The 20,042-nt window shown below is 41.5% G+C and overlaps 1 protein-coding gene across 6 annotated transcripts in view; it reads right to left on the bottom strand.

Annotated features, from left to right (window-relative positions):
* The window catches only part of CPAP (centrosome assembly and centriole elongation protein), a 59,908-nt gene that overhangs the window by 16,221 nt on the left and 23,645 nt on the right, over positions 1-20,042 (bottom strand). For all 6 annotated transcript variants that reach the window (XM_082435085.1, XM_082435089.1, XM_082435086.1 and 3 more), the window contains 5 exons: positions 18,353-18,464; positions 17,466-17,568; positions 15,706-17,335; positions 13,810-13,942; positions 10,511-10,676 (listed from right to left, as the gene is read on the bottom strand). In XM_082435085.1, the coding sequence (XP_082291211.1) occupies positions 10,511-10,676; positions 13,810-13,942; positions 15,706-17,335; positions 17,466-17,568; positions 18,353-18,464 (2,144 nt within the window). The remainder of the gene's footprint in view (positions 1-10,510; positions 10,677-13,809; positions 13,943-15,705; positions 17,336-17,465; positions 17,569-18,352; positions 18,465-20,042) is intronic.

Here is a 20,042-nt window from a genome sequence, read left to right as displayed (position 1 = left end):
GCCAGCCAGCTGGGGAGGGCTGTAGATGACGTGAAAAAGGCAGAAAGACACCAGATCTTATAGGAACTCGAGGCCATCGTAAGGGCTGGGGCTCTTATTACAAGAAAAAAGTGGAGTCGTGGAAGGGCTGCAAGCAGAGGGGACGTGGCCTGACTTCCTTCAGGAAGGATCGCTGGCCACTGTGTGGGGAGAAACCATGGGGACAAGGGCAAGAACAGGCCGGGCAGCCGGCGAGTCCAGTAACTCAGACATGGAAACTCAGATCTGCGCAGGTGTTCTGACAGAACAGCATGGGGTGTAGGAGAAAGAAAAGAGAAGGACTCTAATTTCTGGCCCGAGCTGGAGATGGCCGGGGAGGGTGATGGGACAGGGGATGTGAGGCGTCCAGCCGCCGGTCAGACACACTGGCCACACAGAGAGAGGTCCAGGCCGGGGCTGACGTCCGGGAGCCTTCAGCATATTAAGCATTATTTAAGCCAGGAAACCAGACAAGACCATCGAGGAAGGACAGATCGGCCTCCCTGCTGGATGAACTCCACCATGAAGTTAAAGAGGAGGAAAAGCAAGAGGAGACAAGACGGTAACCCGAGCATCCGGCGCCCCGGGACCCAGGAGCTGCTAAACTGCCGCCGGGGCTGTCCTGGGAGGGGGGCTGTCCTGGGAGGGGGGCTGGCAGTGCCACAGGAGCGGGTTCAGAGCAGCAGTGTGGACGGAAGCCCAACGAAAGCACAGCGAAAACAAGAGAAGATTTGGAGGCAGAGATAAAGAGAACACTTGCGAGGCATCTGCCGCGAAGAACAAAGGAAGAGGCCGACAGGGGGCGTGGCGTCGCGGTCCAGCAAGCGTGTACACTGAGCGGAAGGTCCAGCGGCGTGAGGATGGACGGCGGGGGCGGGGGGCAGCGCCGCGTGGGACCTCGTGTGCACGAGGCGGCCCCGAGGGGAGGACCAGGGGCAAGTCCTCAGCCAGGCCGAAGCAGGGCCTTCGGGGGAGCGCGAGGCCACAGCGTGGGAGGTCCGAGTACGGGACTATGGCGCAGTCCTCCAGGGTGTGGGGTGGGAGGGGACAGAGCACGACAGGCCCGCCTCGGGCTGTGCTAACGACTTAAAGAAAGCCTGCTCCCCGTGGCATTGCTCTTCCAGCTAAATTAAGTGCTATGGGCACAGAGGTGGCGGAGGCAGGAAATGCCAGGGATGTAGTTTTGCCACACAGAATATGACCACTGGGGAAAAGGGAGCACAGAATACATTTAAAGTAATGATTACAGCGACAGACTCTGGCGTTGAAGGACACAAGAAGGTAAGTAAGACCAGCTGGTTTGAAAGTCCTAATGGGAATAAAAGGTTACTGGGGTCGGAGTAATAAAAGTGACAAATATTATGGACTTGGTCACAAAAGGCTAGGAAATAGGGTTTAAAATAACAGCTGGAGTTTGCAAGCATTAGTAACTAGGGGGAAAGAGGCTCTCCGGTCTTAAAGCCGTGGGAAACAACATCAAAATAAGCTCACTGAAGCACGTTTTCACGAAAAGACCCAATAAGCAGAAAGAGAAAGGTTACTATTAGAGAACATATACAGAGGTGGAGACGGAAAAAGGGCCGGCAGAGGGGCTCTGCAGTGTCCAGCATGGCAGGCTGAGGGGTCTGCATTCTACCCCAGGAGGAAGCCGGCGGATGCTGGAGGAAAGGAACAAGACAGACACTGAAGCTGAGAGATCGGGACAAACACAGGTCAGACAAGAAAAGAGGCGGGAGGGAGAGAAAGGGTCAGGATAAAAAAGTTATAGAGGAGGTAAAGTCAAAGGAACTTATTGTCTGACGGGATTTGAAAGTGAAGGTGTCCAGATTTCCAGCCTGAGTGAATGTGCAAAAAGTCAGAAGGAAAGGCAGATTCAGTAGGGACGGGGTGAGTTAAGTTTGAAACACCCAAAGCAAGCTGGCCAGCTCACCACAGCACCTCACAAGTCATGGGCCCTTAAATATCTGCTGGATGAGGAAACAGACGCGCAGGTCTGTGGTCAGCGGAGGTCTGACTGAACACCAGTATGCAAGTGGTCAATGAAACCTCACGGTATGAAAATCAGAATAATACGTGACTAAGACGCAAAAGTCAGTGGGAACTCATGACCTCAGAAAGGCCTGTGCCCCCAGCCCTGTCGCCACCACAGGCTCCAACAGAAAGGGGGGCACTGAGACCCTGCGCCCACCCTCAGGCAGACCCAAATGCTAAGATGAAAGGAAGAGGCCTCCTCACAGACAGCTGATTTCAGATCTGCGGCAGGTTTGAGGGGGGAGAAACGCAAAACACCAGGTGGTCTGAAGTAATCGATTATCACAGAAAGCAGGGATAACTTTTGAAAATTCAAAGCAACAGCAATGCTAAAGGACAAGGAAGCTAATGTACTTAAAGGGTTCCCACTGGTCAAGTTGGGACCAACTGATTATCAATAGGAACTGAGATAATTAGTTGGAGCAACCTGAGTCTGCGGCAGGCTATAAATGTAAATTCCAGGAGGACAGAAACGTCTCATGACAATTCTCCACTCCCACCCCCATCTCCAGGAGGTGAGGCCTCTAGACCAACACTGCCCAGGGCTTTTGCAATGGTGGGTGTGTCCTAGACCTGCATTGTCCAACGTGACAGCTACCAGCCACCCGTGACTATCAAGCACTTGAAATGTGGCTAATGTGACTGAGAAACTGAATTTTTAGTTTTACTTAATTTCAACTAACTTAAATTTAAGTAGCCACATGCGGCTAATGGCTAGCAGACTGGACAGAACAGGTTCACAGAGGAGAGGATACATTTCCTGAGGGAGAGGCACCAGGTTACAAGAGAGTAAAATTTATGAGCTATTCACATATAATAAAGTCAAACTACAGCAAGAAAGCTTGTCTGCTCTGGTTTGAATCACTTTGGAAGAAGTAATCAGGTCCTGAGCTATGAGAAAGAGGAAAAGGTGCAGGAAATCAATCTTACTGGGTAGTCAAACATATTGGGTGGTCTGAGAAGGTTGGTTATTTTTTTAATCTCATAAGATTTTGATAACATAGCAATGTATCAGGTCAGTACTGCTTTACTCCTAGGAGATTCAGAAACAAGAAAAATGAATGACAAACTCATTGTGCAGATATTTTAGGCTATGGTTTTAAATTCAGTAAAAAAGTTTTCTGATAGCTAAATTTGGTTTTGGCTACTGCTTAAAATATGTGAAGTGTTAACACACACAAAAAAAACACGCCAAATTTGTATTATTATAGATTATAATAGTAATCTATATTATAGACTATTTAAAAGAAATTCAGGGACGTCCTTGGTGGTCCAGTGGTTAAGAATCTGCCTTCCAGGTGCAGAAGGGGAGGCAGCGCTTCCAAAGGAGGGCCTCTGGAGCGTGGAGCTTCGGAGTTTGGAGATAAGGCCCTGGGAGCATCGTGATTAACTCACCCAGACCAAAGGTTTGCATGAGCCTGACTTTTCTGACTGCTGCTTTGGCTCTACTGTTCAACATGGCCCTCAATGACTGGATGATGCCCATCTGCACTGACAGACTGGAGACCAAGATGGCGGAGTAGCAGGACATGCTCTCACTCCCTCTTGCGAGAACACCAGAATCACAACTAGCTGCTGGACAATCATCGACAGGAAGACACTGGAACTCACCAGAAAAGATACCCCACGTCCAAAGACAAAGGAGAAGCCATAATGAGATGATAGGAGGGGCGCAATCACAATAAAATCAAATCCCATAACTGCTGGGTGGGTGACTCACAGACTGGAGAACACTTATACCACAGAAGTCCACCCACTGGAGTGAAGGTTCTAAGCCCCACGTCAGGCTTCCCAACCAGGGGGTCCAGCAACGGGAGGAGGAATTCCTAGAGAATCAGACTTTGAAGCCTAGTGGGATTTGATTGCAGGACTTCGACAAGACTGTGGGAAACAGAGACCCCACTCTTGGAGGGCACACACAAAGTGGTGTGCACATCGGGACCCAGGAGAAGGAGCAGTGACCCCAGGGGAGACTGAACCAGACCTACCTGCTAGTGTTGGAGGGTCTCCTGAAGAGGCGGGGGGAGGCTGTGGTTCACCATGGGGACAAGGACACTGGCAGCAGAAGTTCTGGGAAGTACTCCTTGGCATGAGCCCTCCCAGAGTCCGCCATTAGCCCCACCAAAGAGCCCAGGTAGGCTCCAGTGTTGGGTTCCCTCAGATCAAACAACCAACAGGGAGGGAACCCAGCCCCACCCATCAACAGTCAAGCAGATCAAAGTTTTACTGAGCTCTGCCCACCAGAGCAACAGTCAGCTCTACCCACCACCAGTCCCTCCCATCAGGAAACTTACACAAGCCTCTTAGATAGCCTCATCCACCACAGGGCAGACAGCAGAAGCAAGAAGAACTACAATCCTGCAGCCTGTGGAACAAAAACCACATTCACAGAAAGACAGACAAGATGAAAAGGCAGAGGGCTATATACCAGATGAAGGAACAAGAAAAAACCCCAGAAAAACAACTAAATGAAGTGGAGATAGGCAACCTTCCAGAAAAAGAATTCAGAATAATGATAGTGAAGATGATCCAGGACCTCAGAAAAAGAATGGAGGCAAAGATTAAGAAGATGCAAGAGATGTTTAACAAAGACCTAGAAGAATTAAAGAACAAACAAACAGAGATGAACAATACAATAACTGAAATGAAAACTACACTAGAAGGAATCAATAGCAGAATAAACTGAGGCAGAAGAACGGATAAGTGACCTAGGAGACAGAATGGTGGAATTCACTGCTGCAGAACAGAATAAACAAAAAAGAATGAAAAGAAATGAAGACAGCCTAAGAGACCTCTGGGACAACATTAAACGCAACAACATTCACATTATACGGGTCCCAGAAGGAGAAGAGAGAGAGAAAGGACCAGAGAAAATATTTGAAGAGATTATAGTCGAAAACTTCCCTAACATGGGAAAGGAAACAGCCACCCAAGTTCAGAAAGCGCAGCGAGTCCCATACAGGATAAACCCAAGGAGAAACACGCCAAGACACGTAGTAATCAAATAGGCAAAAATTAAAGACAAAGAAAAATTATTGAAAGCAGCAAGGGAAAAACGACAAATAACATACAAGGGAACTCCCATAAGGTTAACAGCTGATTTCTCAGCAGAAACTCTACAAGCCAGAAGGGAGTGGCATGATATACTTAAAGTGATGAAAGGGAAGAACCTACAACCAAGATTACTCTACCCTGCAAGGATCTCATTCAGATTCGATGGAGAAATCAAAAGCTTTACAGACAAGCAAAAGCTAAGAGAATTCAGCACCACCAAACCAGCTCTACAATAAATGCTAAAGGAACTTCTCGAAGTGGGAAACACAACAGAAGAAAAGAACCTACAAAAACAAACCCAAAACAATTAAGAAAATGGTCAAAGGAACATACATATCGATAATTACCTTAAACGTGAATGGATTAAATGCTCCAACCAAAAGACACAGGCTTGCTGAATGGATACAAAAACAAGACCCATATATATGCTGTCTACAAGAGACCCACTTCAGACCTAGGGACACATACAGACTGAAAGTGAGGGGATGGAAAAAGATTTTCCATGCAAATGGAAATCAAAAGAAAGCTGGAGTAGCAATACTCATATCAGATAAAATAGACTTTAAAATAAAGAATGTTATAAGACATAAGGAAGGACACTACATAATGATCAAGGGATCAATCCAAGAAGAAGATATAACAATTATAAATATATATGCACCCAACATAGGAGCACCTCAATACATAAGGCAACTGCTAACAGCTATAAAAGAGAAAATCGACAGTAACACAATAATAGTGGGGGACTTTAACACCTCACTTACACCAATGGACAGATCATCCAAAATGAAAATAAATAAGGAAACAGAAGCTTTAAATGACACAATAAACCAGATAAATTTAATTGATATTTATAGGACATTCCATCCAAAAACAGCAGATTACACTTTCTTCTCAAGTGTGCATGGAACATTCTCCAGGGCAGATCACATCTTGGGTCACAAATCAAGCCTCAGTAAATTTAAGAAAATTGAAATCATATCAAGCATCTTATCTGACAATGCTATGAGATTAGAAATGAATTACAGGGAAAAAAACGTAAAAAACACAAACACATGGAGGGTAAACAATACGTTACTAAATAACCAAGAGATCACTGAAGAAATCAAAAAGGAAATCAAAAAATACCTAGAGACAAATGACAATGAAAACACAATGATCCAAAACCTACGGGATGCAGCAAAAGCAGTTCTAAGAGGAAAGTATATAGCTACACAAGCCTACCTCAAGAAACAAGAAAAATTTCAAATAAACAATCTAACCTTACACCTAAAGGAACTAGAGAAAGAAGAACAAACAAAACCCAAAGTTAGCAGAAGGAAAGAAATCATAAAGATCAGAGCAGAAATAAATGAAATAGAAACAAAGAAAACAACAGCAAAGATCAATAAAACTAAAAGTTGGTTCTTTGAGAAGATAAACAAAATTGATAAACCATTAGCCAGACTCATCAAGAAAAAGAGGGAGAGGACTCAAATCAATAAAATTAGAAATGAAAAAGGAGAAGTTACAACAGACACGGCAGAAATACAAAGCATCCTAAGAGACTACTACAAGCAACTCTATGCCAATAAAATGGACAACCTGGAAGAAATGGACAAATTCTTAGAAAGGTATAACCTTCCATGACTGAACCAGGAAGAAACAGAAAATATGAACAGACCAATCACAAGTAATGAAATTGAAACTGTGATTAAAAATCTTCCAACAAACAAAATTCCAGGACCAGATGGCTTCACAGGTGAATTCTATCAAACATTTAGAGACGAGCTAACACCCATCCTTCTCAAACTCTTCCAAAAAGTTGCAGAGGAAGGACCACTCCCAAACTCATTCTACGAGGCCACCATCACCCTGCTATCAAAACCAGACAAAGATACTACAAAAAAAGAAAATTACAGACCAATATCACTGATGAATATAGATGCAAAAATCCTCAATAAAATACTAGCAAACAGAATCCAACAACACATTAAAAGGATCATACACCATGATCAAGTGGGAATTATCCCAGGGATGCAAGGATTCTTCAATATACGCAAATCAATCAATGTGATACAGCATATTAACAAATTGAAGAATAAAAACCATATGATCATCTCAATAGATGCAGAAAAAGCTTTTGACAAAATTCAACACCCATTTATGATAAAAACTCTCCAGAAAGTTGGCACAGAGGGAAACTACCTCAACATAATAAAGGCCATATACGACAAACCAACACTAAACATCATTCTCAATGGTGAAAAACTGAAAGCATTTCCTCTAAGATCAGGAACAAGACAAGGATGTCCACTCTCACGGCTATTATTCAACATAGTTTTGGAAGTCCTAGCCTCGGCAATCAGAGAAGAAAAAGAAATAGAAGGAATACAAATTGGAAAAGAAGAAGTAAAACTGTCACTGTTTGCAGATGACACGATACTATACATAGAGAATCCTGAAGATGCCACCAGAAAACTACTAGAGCTAATCAATGAATTTGGTAAGGTTGCAGTATACAAAATTAATGCACAGAAATCTCTTGTATTCCTATACACTAATGATGAAAAATCTGAAAGAGAAATTAAGGAAACTCTCCCATTTACCACTGCAACAAAAAGAATAAAATACCTAGGAATAAACCTACCTAGGGAGACAAAAGACCTGTATGCAGAAAACTATAAGACACTGATGAAAGAAATTAAAGATGATACCAACAGATGGAGATCCCACATGCCGCAGAGCAACTAGGGCCGTGAGCCACAACTACTGAGCCTGCGCATCTGGAGCCTGTGCTCCGCAACAAGAGAGGCCACGATAGTGAGAGGCCCGCGCACCGCGATGAAGAGTGGCCCCCGCTTGCCACAGCTAGAGAAAGCCCTCGCACAGAAACGAAGACCCAACACAGCCAAAAATAAATAAATAATTCCTATTTAAAAAAAAAAAAAAATTCTCATGCCCTCCAAGCTATTGTAAAAAAAAAAAAAAAGAGTAGCCCCCGCTTGCCGCAACTAGAGAAAGCCCACACGCAGCAAAGAAGACCCAATGCAGCCAAAAATAAATAAATAAATAAAATAATTTTTTTTAATTTTTAAAATTAAAAAAAGAATCTGCCTTCCAATGCAGGGGATGTGGGTTCGATCCCTGGTCGGGGAACTAAGATCCCACATGCTGTGGGGCAACTAAGACCACACGCTCTAGAGCCCACGCGCCACAACTAGAGAGAAGCCCACGCACCACAATGTAGACGCTGTGAGCTGCAACAAAAGATGCCGCATGTCACAACTAAGACCCAATGGAGAGGGTTAGGGAGAGAGGGAGAGAGGGAAAGAGAAAAGAAATTCAATTAACTTTAACACGAATTTTAATCTTTTACCTTTCAGGCAAAGAGCAAAAAACACTCTTAAAATTGCTAGTAGAATTTTAAATTGGCATGACAGGGACTTCCCTGGTGGCGCAGTGGTTAAGAATCCATCTGCCAACGCAGGGGACACAGGTCGAGCCCTGGTCCGGGAAGATCCCACATGCCACGGAGCAACTAAGCCCGTGAGCCACAACTAGTGAGCCCACGTGCTGCAACTACTGAAGCCCGTGCGCCTAGAGCCCGTGCTCCGCAGCAAGAGAAGCCACCACAATGAGAAGCCTGCACACCGCAATGAAGAGTAGCCCCCACTCGCCACAACTAGAGAAAGCCCATGCGCAGCAACGAAGACCCAATGCAGCCAAAAAAAAAAAAAAAAATTGTCATGATACTTATGGAAGGATAATCTGGCAATATCTACTAAGTACATACCCTTTAACCTAGAAATTTCATTTGCAGGACTTTATCTCACAGATATGCTTGCGTACATAAGCTACAAACAGGTAAGGATGAACTTATTTTGTTCACTACTTCATTCCCAGTATATGCCTGCTATACAGGCTGTACTCAATAACCACATGTTAAATGACTATGCAGGACGATTGCGAGAGGGGAGGCATGTACAGGGTTATTCAGGAGAGCACTTCTTATATACAGAAAAAGAGCAGAAATAACATAAATGCTTGGTTAGGTAAATTATGGCACTTCCATATAATGCAGCTTTTATAATGCATTTATTTTCAATGGTAAAATAAAGGAGAATGCTCTTCATGTTAAGACGTAAAATGATTTTACTATACTACCATTAATTTGTTTTTTGGTTTTTTTTTAATTGGGAATATACATATGTATTTGCTTAGAATTTCTCTGAAAAGATACAAAAGATTGGTAACACTGGATGCCTCAAAAGACAGTTAAATCAGGTGCCAGGACAAGGGTGAGAGGGAGAGGTTTCACAGCACATCTTTTTGTACCTTGTGAATAGGAATATATTACCTTTTGAAATAAAAACTTTAATAGATTGTTAAAGTCTAACATATTAGATATAATAAACCAAGCATGAACCAAAACATAATGGCACGTTTCCGCCTACAGAAATAAAGAGAATTAAAGACCCTAATAGACACGGCATGTGGTAACTTAAGCTACAGGTGTGTACTAAGACTAATCAAGGATGGTGCACTATATATGAAAGGAAGGAAGCAAAGGACGGGACTCAAAAAAAACTAGTATTTAAAATATGAAAGTGGAAGATGAGTTTGTATTTAATGCTATAAATAATAGAAAGCCTTTTAAAATTTTTCTTTTGGTAAATTGAAGTTTTACTTTTGATGAAATTCAATATATCCACTTTTTCTTTTATACTTAGTTCTTTGTGTCTTCTCTTGGAAACCTCTGCAGATGCCACTGTCGCAAATATATTCACCTACATTTTTTCCTAGAAGGTTTATAGTTTTAGCTAAAAATGCATTAGTTCTTTTTAACTACTACACTCCTGTGATCATGTCCATTTCTAACTTTGAAATGAATAGGACTGATGATTTGGCTTATCAGTTTACAAGTTTTAACACCTAGTTAGTATACAAGCCTTAAATTATTACAAATGAACAGAACTAACAATGTGTGGTGGGTCAAACAAATTAACACATTCCACTGGTGAATCTCCAACTCCTGGCTTGTTAATACATCCATGTCATTATCAGAGTATTTTCTGGGGAAGCCTTCAGTAAGAAAAGAACTGATATATTTTATTCTTTAAAAGTCAAGACGACAAGACTTCCCTGGTGGTCCAGTGGTTAAGACTCCGTGCTTCCAATGCAGGGGGCACGGGTTCAATCCCTGGTCGGGGAACTAAGATCCTACATGTCACATGGCACAGCCAAAAAAAAAAAGAAAGTCAAGACTACAAAAGATGTTCCTGATGTCTCAGATTATTTGTTGAGTCAATGGATGATTAATAAACTGATACCCAATTTCTCTTTGACACATCAAATAATTCTAAGATTCTTACCAGACTGTCACCTTTACAAACTTATATGAGTATAATGTAAAGAACTGACATACTTGTATTTCTTCACGTTCTTTTTTATCCGGAAAAGTTCTCGCAACTGTAGAATACTTTTCAAAAACTTTGCGTTCCTTTTGTAATTTCCTCATTTCCTCCTTTTTAAACTCCTCTACTCGAGCCAATTCTTTTGCTTTCTGTTGTTCAAAGTCAGCAATTTCTTTCCTAAAACAACCAAACCACGTTATAATCTAAGGAGACTGCCTCAATACAGTAATCCACATGTGGTACCAAAATGGAACACCAATGACAACCTGGAACTGAGGAGCTGCTAGTTTTGGTGAATCCATCTTCAACCCACAGCAGTGAAATAACAGTCAATTAACTCAGTAAAGCACTACTCAACAAGCATTCACTGCATACCTACTATGATTCAAGTACTACACTACGTACTGGAGAAACCACAGTGAAAAAAATAAACATCCTTACTCCTATAAAGCTTCTTACATTCTAGTGGGAGCGACAGATGACAATAAATAAGATTAACAAGTAAAATATGTGGAACACTGGAAATGTTAAGAAGAATAAACCAAGGAACGTGGTTAGGAAATATGGAGGTTAGGAGCCTGAAATTATGGACGGAGTCATCTTGCTGAGGCAGTATTTGAGGTAAAACCTGAGGGACATGAGAGAACAGCCATGGAGGTATCTGGACAAAACAGTTCAGGCAGAGGGAACACCACATGCAAAAGCCCTGAGATAGGGACATGCCTGATGTGTTCAAAGAACAGGCAGGAGGCCAGTGTGGCTAAAGAGACAGAACAGTGGGAGAAAACGTCAGAAAAAAAGGGGGGGGGGGCGGGAGGCGGGGTGATTAATTAGGGTCTGTGGACCACTGTGAAGACCCTGGTATTTAGCTTAGGAGCACGCGGGTCGGAGGAACTGCCAGGACCCGGGCTCCTTCTGGATGCTGTGTGAAGAGCACGGGGAGAGTGACGACAGCAAGACTGTGGAACGAGAGGCCCCTGTCTCACATCCTTCCACACAAATGCCATCCACAGACAAAAGTGCCTTCGTGGGAGCTCCAGGATCCAGGCAGGAAAGGAGAAACGCTGGTTAAGCCTAAGATCAAGGACAGCCACTCAGAGAAGGCAGGCCCATGCCCCAGTGCCAGGCTTACCAAATGTGGTCTTGATGCACTGAAAACAGCCCCACTGCCAAAGGACCCAGGAGGAGCCATGGCCATTCATGCCCCTGGAAAGAGACCCACAGACCTTGGTCCTGCCTACAGATCCTGATACAGCCCTGTGACCTAGCTCCAGCCCTGCTCTATGTGGTACGGAGTCAGTTCTGCCCACCCAGGGGCCTGGTAGGAAGCTGCTCAGAAACCTGGCAGGAGCCCCACCCATCCTCACGCCTGGAAACACACCTCCTGTCTACAGACTCAGCAGTGGACCAGGAGGCAGCCCCAGGACCTAGCTCCAGCCCTGCCTGACTGTGGTCCAAAAAGTAGTCCTGTCCTACTGGGGATCCAGCAGGAACCACAGCTGACTGCAACCCTGATAACAGGCCTACCAACTGTGGACCCAGCTACAAACCCACTTGACTGTGATCCTGGAAGTAGACCCACCAGTCCAGGGATCCAGCAGACGAAGGTCTTTACCTGCCAGAAAGTCTGTAAAGACAGGAACAGGTGTTTGTTCTTTCAAATGCAAAGACATCAACACAAGTCCACATAGATCACCAAGAATCAGGCAAACGTGACACCACCAAAGGAAACTAATAAAGCTCCAGTAACCAATCCCAAAGAAATTGAGATCTACAAATTACCTGACAAAGAATACAAACTAATTGTTTTAAGGAAGCTCAGCAAGCTACAAGAAAACACAGATGAACAACTCAACAAAACCAGGGAAACAATACGTGAAACAAAACAAGAAGTTCAACAAAGAGCTAGAAATCATAAAAAAAGAACCAAAAAGAAATTCTAGAGCTGAAGAATACAAGGAATGAAGTGATAAATGCAACAGAGAACTTCAACAGCAGACTCAAGCAGAAGAGAGAATCTGTGACTTCGAAGACTGGTGATTCAAAGTTATTCAGTCAGAGGGGGAAAAAAGGGAAAAGAATGAAAAGGAGTGAAGAAAGCCTGCAGAATTTATGGGACACTATTGTATGAACCATATACGCATTATGGGAGTCTCAGGAGGAAAAAAAAATCAACAAACCTTTAGCTAGACTAAGAAAAAAAGAGAGAAGACTCAAATAAATAAAGTCATAAATGAAAGGCAAGGCATTATAACAGATGCCTCAGAGATAAAAAGGACCATATACGAATAATTATATTCGAAACCACTGGATAACTTAGAATGGTTAAATTCCTAGAAACATACAACCTACCAAAATTGAATCCAGAAGAAACAGAAAGCCTGAACTGACCAATAACAAATAAGGAGACTGAATCAGTAATCAAAAACCTCCCAAAAAAGTCCAGGACCAGATGGCTTCACAGGTAAATTCCACCAAACAGTCAAAGAAAAAATTAATACCATTCTTTTTTAAACTCTTCCAAGAATAGAAGGAATACTTCCAAACTCATTCTGTGAGGCTAGCTATCACTCTGATACCAAAGGCAGACAAAGATACAAGAAAGGAAAACTATAGGCTAATGTCCCTGATGAATACAGTGTATAAATCCTCAAAAAAATACTAGCAAACCAAATTCAACAGCACAGTAAAAGCGTTAAATACCATGACCAAGTGGGATTCATCCCCAGGATGCAAAGTTGGTTCAACACACGCAAAGCAATTAACATGATGTAAACTGGTGCAGCCACTGTGCGAAACAGTATGGTGGTTCCTCAGCATTATTCACAATAACCCAAATCATAGAAACAACCCACTTGTCCAGCTGTGAGCCAAGGAAGGCTAAGGATCGCCAGAAACCAATAGAAGATACAAGAGAAAGCATGGCTCTGCTGACACCTTGACTTCAGGCTTCTGGCCTCCAGAACCATGAGAAAATAAATTTCTGTTGTTTCAAGCCATCCAGTTTGTGTATATTTTGTTACAGCAGCCCTAGGAAACTAATACACTGGCCAAGATGGCCCTTGAATTCAGAGCTCCACACTGATTTTCAAATTTCAATTTATGACCTCATCACAACAATTCTCCTTTTAAGACACCTTTGACCACAGTGGGTCATTTTATTTAAAAATTCTTATGTGGTATGTATTTCACTTCCTTCTCTCACTTACATTGTTGGATTAATAAGAAATGTTTCAAATAGTTCAGATATAATCTTAAAAATAAAGCTGAATCACCATACATTTTCCCCCACTTACAAATGCAAACTGACCTGAGTTTTTCCAAGGCACTTTCTCGTTCAATGCGAAGTTTAGCTAAAGATGTGTTCTCAGCTTTAAATTTTTCTATTTCTTTCTCCAATTCAGTAACTTTCTCTCTCAAAACTTGAGATCGAGCGTTGTCACCTATAAGATAAGCCACAAATACTGAACTTCACAAAAAGCTTCCAACAGCAAAACACTAGCTAGCTATTACACTAGGAGCCAAAAATATGGTAAACACCTGTACTATTAAAATGCATTAGAAACGATGCTTCTAAAAACAAAGAAAAAAAAATTATTATAGTCTAACTTTCCAGATGGAACAGCCTAAATTTAAGAAAGAATCAAATCATTCTACCTCAAGAGTATCAATCTGATGACAAACGAACATTATATATTAAAAAAATCAAATAAATTTTTAAACCAATATACATAAATAGCTTAAGAACATGAATAAGTATTTGCAAGAGACTTAAAGCTCTAATCAACACCAAAATCAAAGTTTACCCCCCACTAATCAAAGAAATACAAATTAAGATCTTTTTCTGTATCAAATTTGCTACTTAAGAAAATAGCCAATGCTTTTGTCCTTCAACTACCCTTCTGGAAAATAACGCTGATTTGTAACACAAGGCTAAAATACACATTATCTACCCTTAGACCCACTTCTAAAAATCTAGTTAAAGAACGAACTTATAAAATCATACAAATCATTTTGCACAAAAATATGCATTGAAGTGTTATTTCTAATAGTGAAAAATAATTTGTATCCAACATTAAAGAAATTACTAAATAAAGTTATGCTACATTCATATAATGCTCTGCAACCATTTTTAAAGTATACAAAGAGTTTTAATGATATGGCCAAAGCATATTATACACCTGGTCAAAAAGGATGAGGCGAGTTATATGTCTCTACCATATGAAAAATACACAGGAAAAATGAATGGAAAGAAATATCCCAAAATGATATCACAGTTACCTTAGGATAGGTTATAAACATTTTTGCTTCTACACTTTTTAACTTCCAAACTTCCTGCAAAAATTACTATTTTTAAAATCGGAGTATTTTTTAAAATTACCTTAAGTTATAATTTCTATTTTAAAGCACCTATGCTTTGCTAGACACTCAGAGTTTATAATATAACATGACATAATAGAAAACTGTTTTCAATATAAGTTAAAAAAATCCATCACATAAACTAAATACTATATAGCCACTAAATGGAATGAGACAGATGTGTGTGTATTAGAACAATCTTCAAAATTTATTATAAGCAAGGTGCAGAACAGTATATAAAAAACATGTTTTCATTTGTGCAGAAAAGAGGATTATATACACATTCACACATGTGCTTTCATATGCATGGAATCTTTGTAGAATACACAAATGAAATGGGAAAGTTCATGTCTCTAAGAGCCCAAATCTGGGGAAGAAAAGAAACTTGAATTTTACTGCATTTCTTCCTCATTATATTTGGCAAGTGAATGCATGAGGTAGCAAAAAAAAAAAAAAAAAAAAACTAATTAAAAAAGATACACACACACAGAGGTAGCACAGTAGCACAAACCACAAATTGGGTATTCCCCAGTTATAAAAGAAACTTAAATGTTATCTCACTTTATAATAATTAATTTTAAAGCCTTGGCAATAAGACACAGGCTAAAATTTGAAAAATCTGAAATCACAATTCTTCCAAATCTCTTATACTAGTGACTATTACATTATTTAGACTCACAAAACAAATCAAATTTTAACAAATTACCTACTAAACTTTAACAAATCACCTACTAGATTTCCACTGAGCAACTAGAAAGGTTGGGATTTTAATAAGCATTCTGACAACATACTGATAAATATTAAACCTGTAACATTCCATTACATATTTTACAATGCTCTGACTTACCAGGTGGTTGGTCCTGATTTATGTTTAACTTGGGTTCATTTCCCAAGCGTGAGTCTGATTTAGATTTTGGTTTCAAAGAAGGGAAGAATTTCATCATCAGATCCGAGGTAGGAGGAGGACTTGTGCTCCTACTGGATTTATTCAAGCCTTCTCCCTTCTTGACCGGTGCAACCTTCCTTTTTATTGTTTTGTCCAGTACACATATTTCACTCTTATTAGGGTAGGTTGTCTGGGGAGTCCCATAAATGGCTTCATTCCCAAGAATAACATCATGTTTAAATGAATCATCTTCAAGGTCAGTCCAAGTTCTTTCATCATCAAAGTCAATTTTACTCATAGATGGGTGTCCTCTTGAGGAATCAGAAGCTTTATTTTTCAAGCTTGTTATTAGGATAGACTCGTCACTACTGTAATCTTTATCAGACAAATCTAAATCAACATCTCTCCTCTTATCTTCTTCTTGAGTCCTGGTGTCCCTTAAAGGTCCCCTCCCATCACAGACTTGTGGACTATCTTCTCTGCTGCTGAAACCCCTCTCTTTATCCTCAGTTGATGGTTTTATGGTGACATCAAGCTGTTCCTCAGAATCAGTGCTATCATCACTGTCTGTACCACCTCCGTTGTCGCTTGCATTCCACCTAGTTGGACTTTCACAAGTGCTCATTTGGAACACTTTCCTACTGACCTTACAGGACTGCTCCTGCAGTCCGTCAGGTGAGGACACTGAATCAGGCCGCTGGGGTGCAAGCTCACACTCAGCCTGACTTTCACACTTGGTACGGTCTGGACCCTCATTTTGCTTGCACTCACTAATGGGACCTGGTGGTGTTGTCTTCTCTTGCTGCACAGCTTTGACCGGAGTAGAAGACAGCCGGTGACCTCTGCAGATCTGTTGGTCCCTCTCTAAGATCTTCAGTACAAATGAGGAATTACTAGAAAATGATATTTCATCAGCAGCTTGTTCTAAAAACAAAAATTCATCTAATTCCAAATTTTCCTTTTCCTTTTCTCGTTCCCAATTCTCTAACTTTTTCTGAAGAGAAATGTCAAGAGAAGATTCTGACTCTTTCAAAGTCTCACTTACTGGGCTCTTAGAAGCCACGCAGCTGGCCAGCCCTGTCAAAAGGGGAAGTCTGTCTTTACCTTGTGTCTTATTCCAGATTTTGCAACCAACGTCACAAGGTTTTGTACACTCGGGTACATTTTCTTTATTATTAGATTCTACCTTTTTTTCTAAATTGATCTGACCTCTAAATTGCCCGTCACATTTCTTCCCTGCCAGTATCTTCAATCCTGCTGGAGAGAGACTTTTCCTATTGTTACCCTTAAGCACTTTCGGCTTCTGACTGAGTGTGACACAACCACTCTTTGTTCTGGTTTTACTGTTCTTTTTGACAGGAAGGTTCTCTGTACACAGTTCTTTACTTATGAGAGCAGTTTTCCGCTGGAACTGTTGTTTATCTAATTTAAACACAGGTTTGTCCTCTGAAATGCTCTGAGTAGTGACTAGTTTACTTTCTCTCCCCTTCTGAAACTTAGATTTAGCATTAGTAAATCTAGCTAAACCTTCTCCTCGTTTTAAGAATGGTTGTTTTGGTTTTGCTTTGATTAGCAAGGATCCTTCTGCTTCCTAAAATAAAAGAACAATATTTGAATTAATTCTGGTATATCCAAGTAATCCCAAAGTTATTTTTAAAGCAAATTATAAACAAATCTCTAAAGCCTTAAGATAATTTAATCAAAATAGTAGAAATGCTAACCCTTAGCTGTTTTTGTTTCAGTTCTTGTTCTTCCAACCGAATTTGTTCTTCTAAGTAGTCTTCAAAGGTTTGTTTCCTTTCTCTAATAGCAGCTTTAATAGGCCTAATCATAAAAGTAAAGTTATTTAACATTCAAATCATGTGGTGAATACTTTACACTTAGTGTGCCTGATACAGACACCTCTGAATGAGAACTAACCTTTTTCAAAGTCACAGATCCCCTTTGAGAATCTATTAAAAGCTACAATCCCACTCCATCTCCCAAAATATAGAAATACACATCACTCTACACGTGATTTGAAAAACCCCTCTGAAGTCCACCTACTGACCTTAGATTAACTTTTGAAGTAACATATTCATTACATAAATAAAATATATTTCAAAAATAGTTCATTAAATACATTCTTTAAGATCCTTAATAATATAAACAAAACAATCAAAAGTCATTTGCCATTCCATAATGTATATTAAAATACTTAAGAAAATAATAAACAACCTCACAGTTGATATTTTATCTCTGACATAAAATTTTTAAATTCTGTAACCACACCCACTCAATTATTATTTATAAGTGATACCATGTGTGAGACTCCAATATATGATTTTTTCTCTTCTCCCAAACAGGATTTACCTATCTGAGAGAAGATTAGTTTTATCCAGATATTTCCCTTAGGTGAAAAAACTTTGCTCAATTTTTCCAGCACAATGTCAAACTGATGTATCTCCCCAACCTGCTTCTGTTGCTGACAACATGGAATAAGCTGGACCTTCAACCCTTTACTTAAGAGCATACCCAGGCAAAAACAAGAAAACTCTGGATCTTTCAAACAAAGAAAGTACCAATAATAATGACTATTATATTAAATTCCTTCCAACATGGATGATACCTTTCTTCAATATTAACCACTTCTGAGGAATCACCAATTTTTTTTAAGTTCGTATCGTTCCCTTCCTGAATCTCTTCCGTCATTTTCTCCGAACATGGTAAAATACCTTCTCCTAGGATAAAAATTAGGAACAATTTAGTTCAAAAAAAAGCAGATTAAAGTCTTAGAACTTGAGAATTTTACAAGTTACTGTATTAAAAAAATATTTAGTTAAACTTAATGTATACCAAAGATTTTAGAACTCTCAAGGATTTCTTTAATATGATAAAGAAAAACTACAAAACGCTAATGAAAACACAACATTCTGCTCTCCTTTCCAGTCGACCTCTCAAAAACCCGTGCCATAGTACTGGCTTCTGTGACCTTCTGACAGGGAGCCCTTTGTTCGGTCACACTGTTACCTGACTGATTAAATTTGGAAGCAAGTCCTTTGCTAGGACTGGACTTTATTCAAAGTATCTGGCGTTGAGTTCTCAATTCAGATGAACTTCGCTGGCGAGCTACTGAGGACTGAGACCCCCAAAATAATCCGGAAGCCATTCCGTGAAGTTGACAAGTGAAAGTCTGCAGACAGGAAAACCTCTCCCTTTACACACTGAGAATTCCCACTGCAGTGAATGGAAGATCTGTGTGTGTAAAGAGCACGTGAGCAGAGGGGGTTCAGCCCCAGAGAAAGAAGGTGTCGAGTTGCCTTGGTAAAGAATTTATACACCACATGGTCACAGCTTCTTAACAGGGCAGCAACAGGAAACTAACAGAGCTGTAACGACAAAGTACTTTGAAGCATAGGGCACTGTTTTAGAGGTAATTCTACAAAATAAAACTTTACTTGGGGACCTTCAAGATGGCAGAGAAGACGTGGAGATCACCTTCCTCCCCACAAATACATCAGAAATACATCTACATGTCGAACAGCTCCTACAGAACACTTACTGAAATCTGGCAGAAGACCTCAGACTTCCCAAAAGGCAAGAAACTCCCCACGTACCTGGGTAGGGCAAAAGAAAAAAGGAAAAACAGAGACAAAAGAATAGGGACGGGACCTGCACCTCTGGGAGGGAGCTGTGAAGGAGGAAAAGTTTCCACACACTAGGAAGCCCCTTCGCAGGCAGAGACTGCGGGTGGCAGAGGGGGGAAGCTTCGGAGCCACGGAGGAGAGCACAGCAACAGGGGTGCAGAGGGCAAAGCGGAGAGATTCCCGCACAGAGGCTTGGCGCCGAGCAGCACTCACCAGCCTGAGAGGCTTGTCGGCTCACCCGCCGGGGTGGGGACTGGGAGCTGAGGCTCAGGCCTCGGAGGTCAGATCCCAGGGAGAAGACTGGGGTTGGCTGCGTGAACACAGCCTGAAGGGGGCTAGTGCGCCACAGCTAGCCGGGAGGGAGTCCGGGAAAAAGTCTGGAACTGCCTAAGAGGCAAGAAACCACTGTTTCAGGGTGCACAAGGAGGAGGGGTTCAGACCACCACCTAAACGAGCTCCAGAGATGGGCACAAGCCGCGGCTATCAGCGCGGACCCCAGAGACGGGCATGAGACGCTAAGGCTGCTGCTGCCGCCACCAACAAGCCTGTGTGCGAGCACAGGTCACTATCCACACACACACACACACACACACACACACACACACCCCGGGGACCTGTGCAGCCCGCCAAGCCAGGTCCTGTGATCCAGGGACAACTTCCCTGGGAGAACGC

This window comes from Balaenoptera physalus (genome assembly GCF_965194825.1).
Source record: "Balaenoptera physalus genome assembly, chromosome: 18".
Classification (NCBI taxonomy): Eukaryota; Metazoa; Chordata; class Mammalia; order Artiodactyla; family Balaenopteridae; genus Balaenoptera; species Balaenoptera physalus.
Note: the sequence above shows the minus strand (reverse complement) of the source record. Positions and strands in the feature narration are given on the sequence as shown.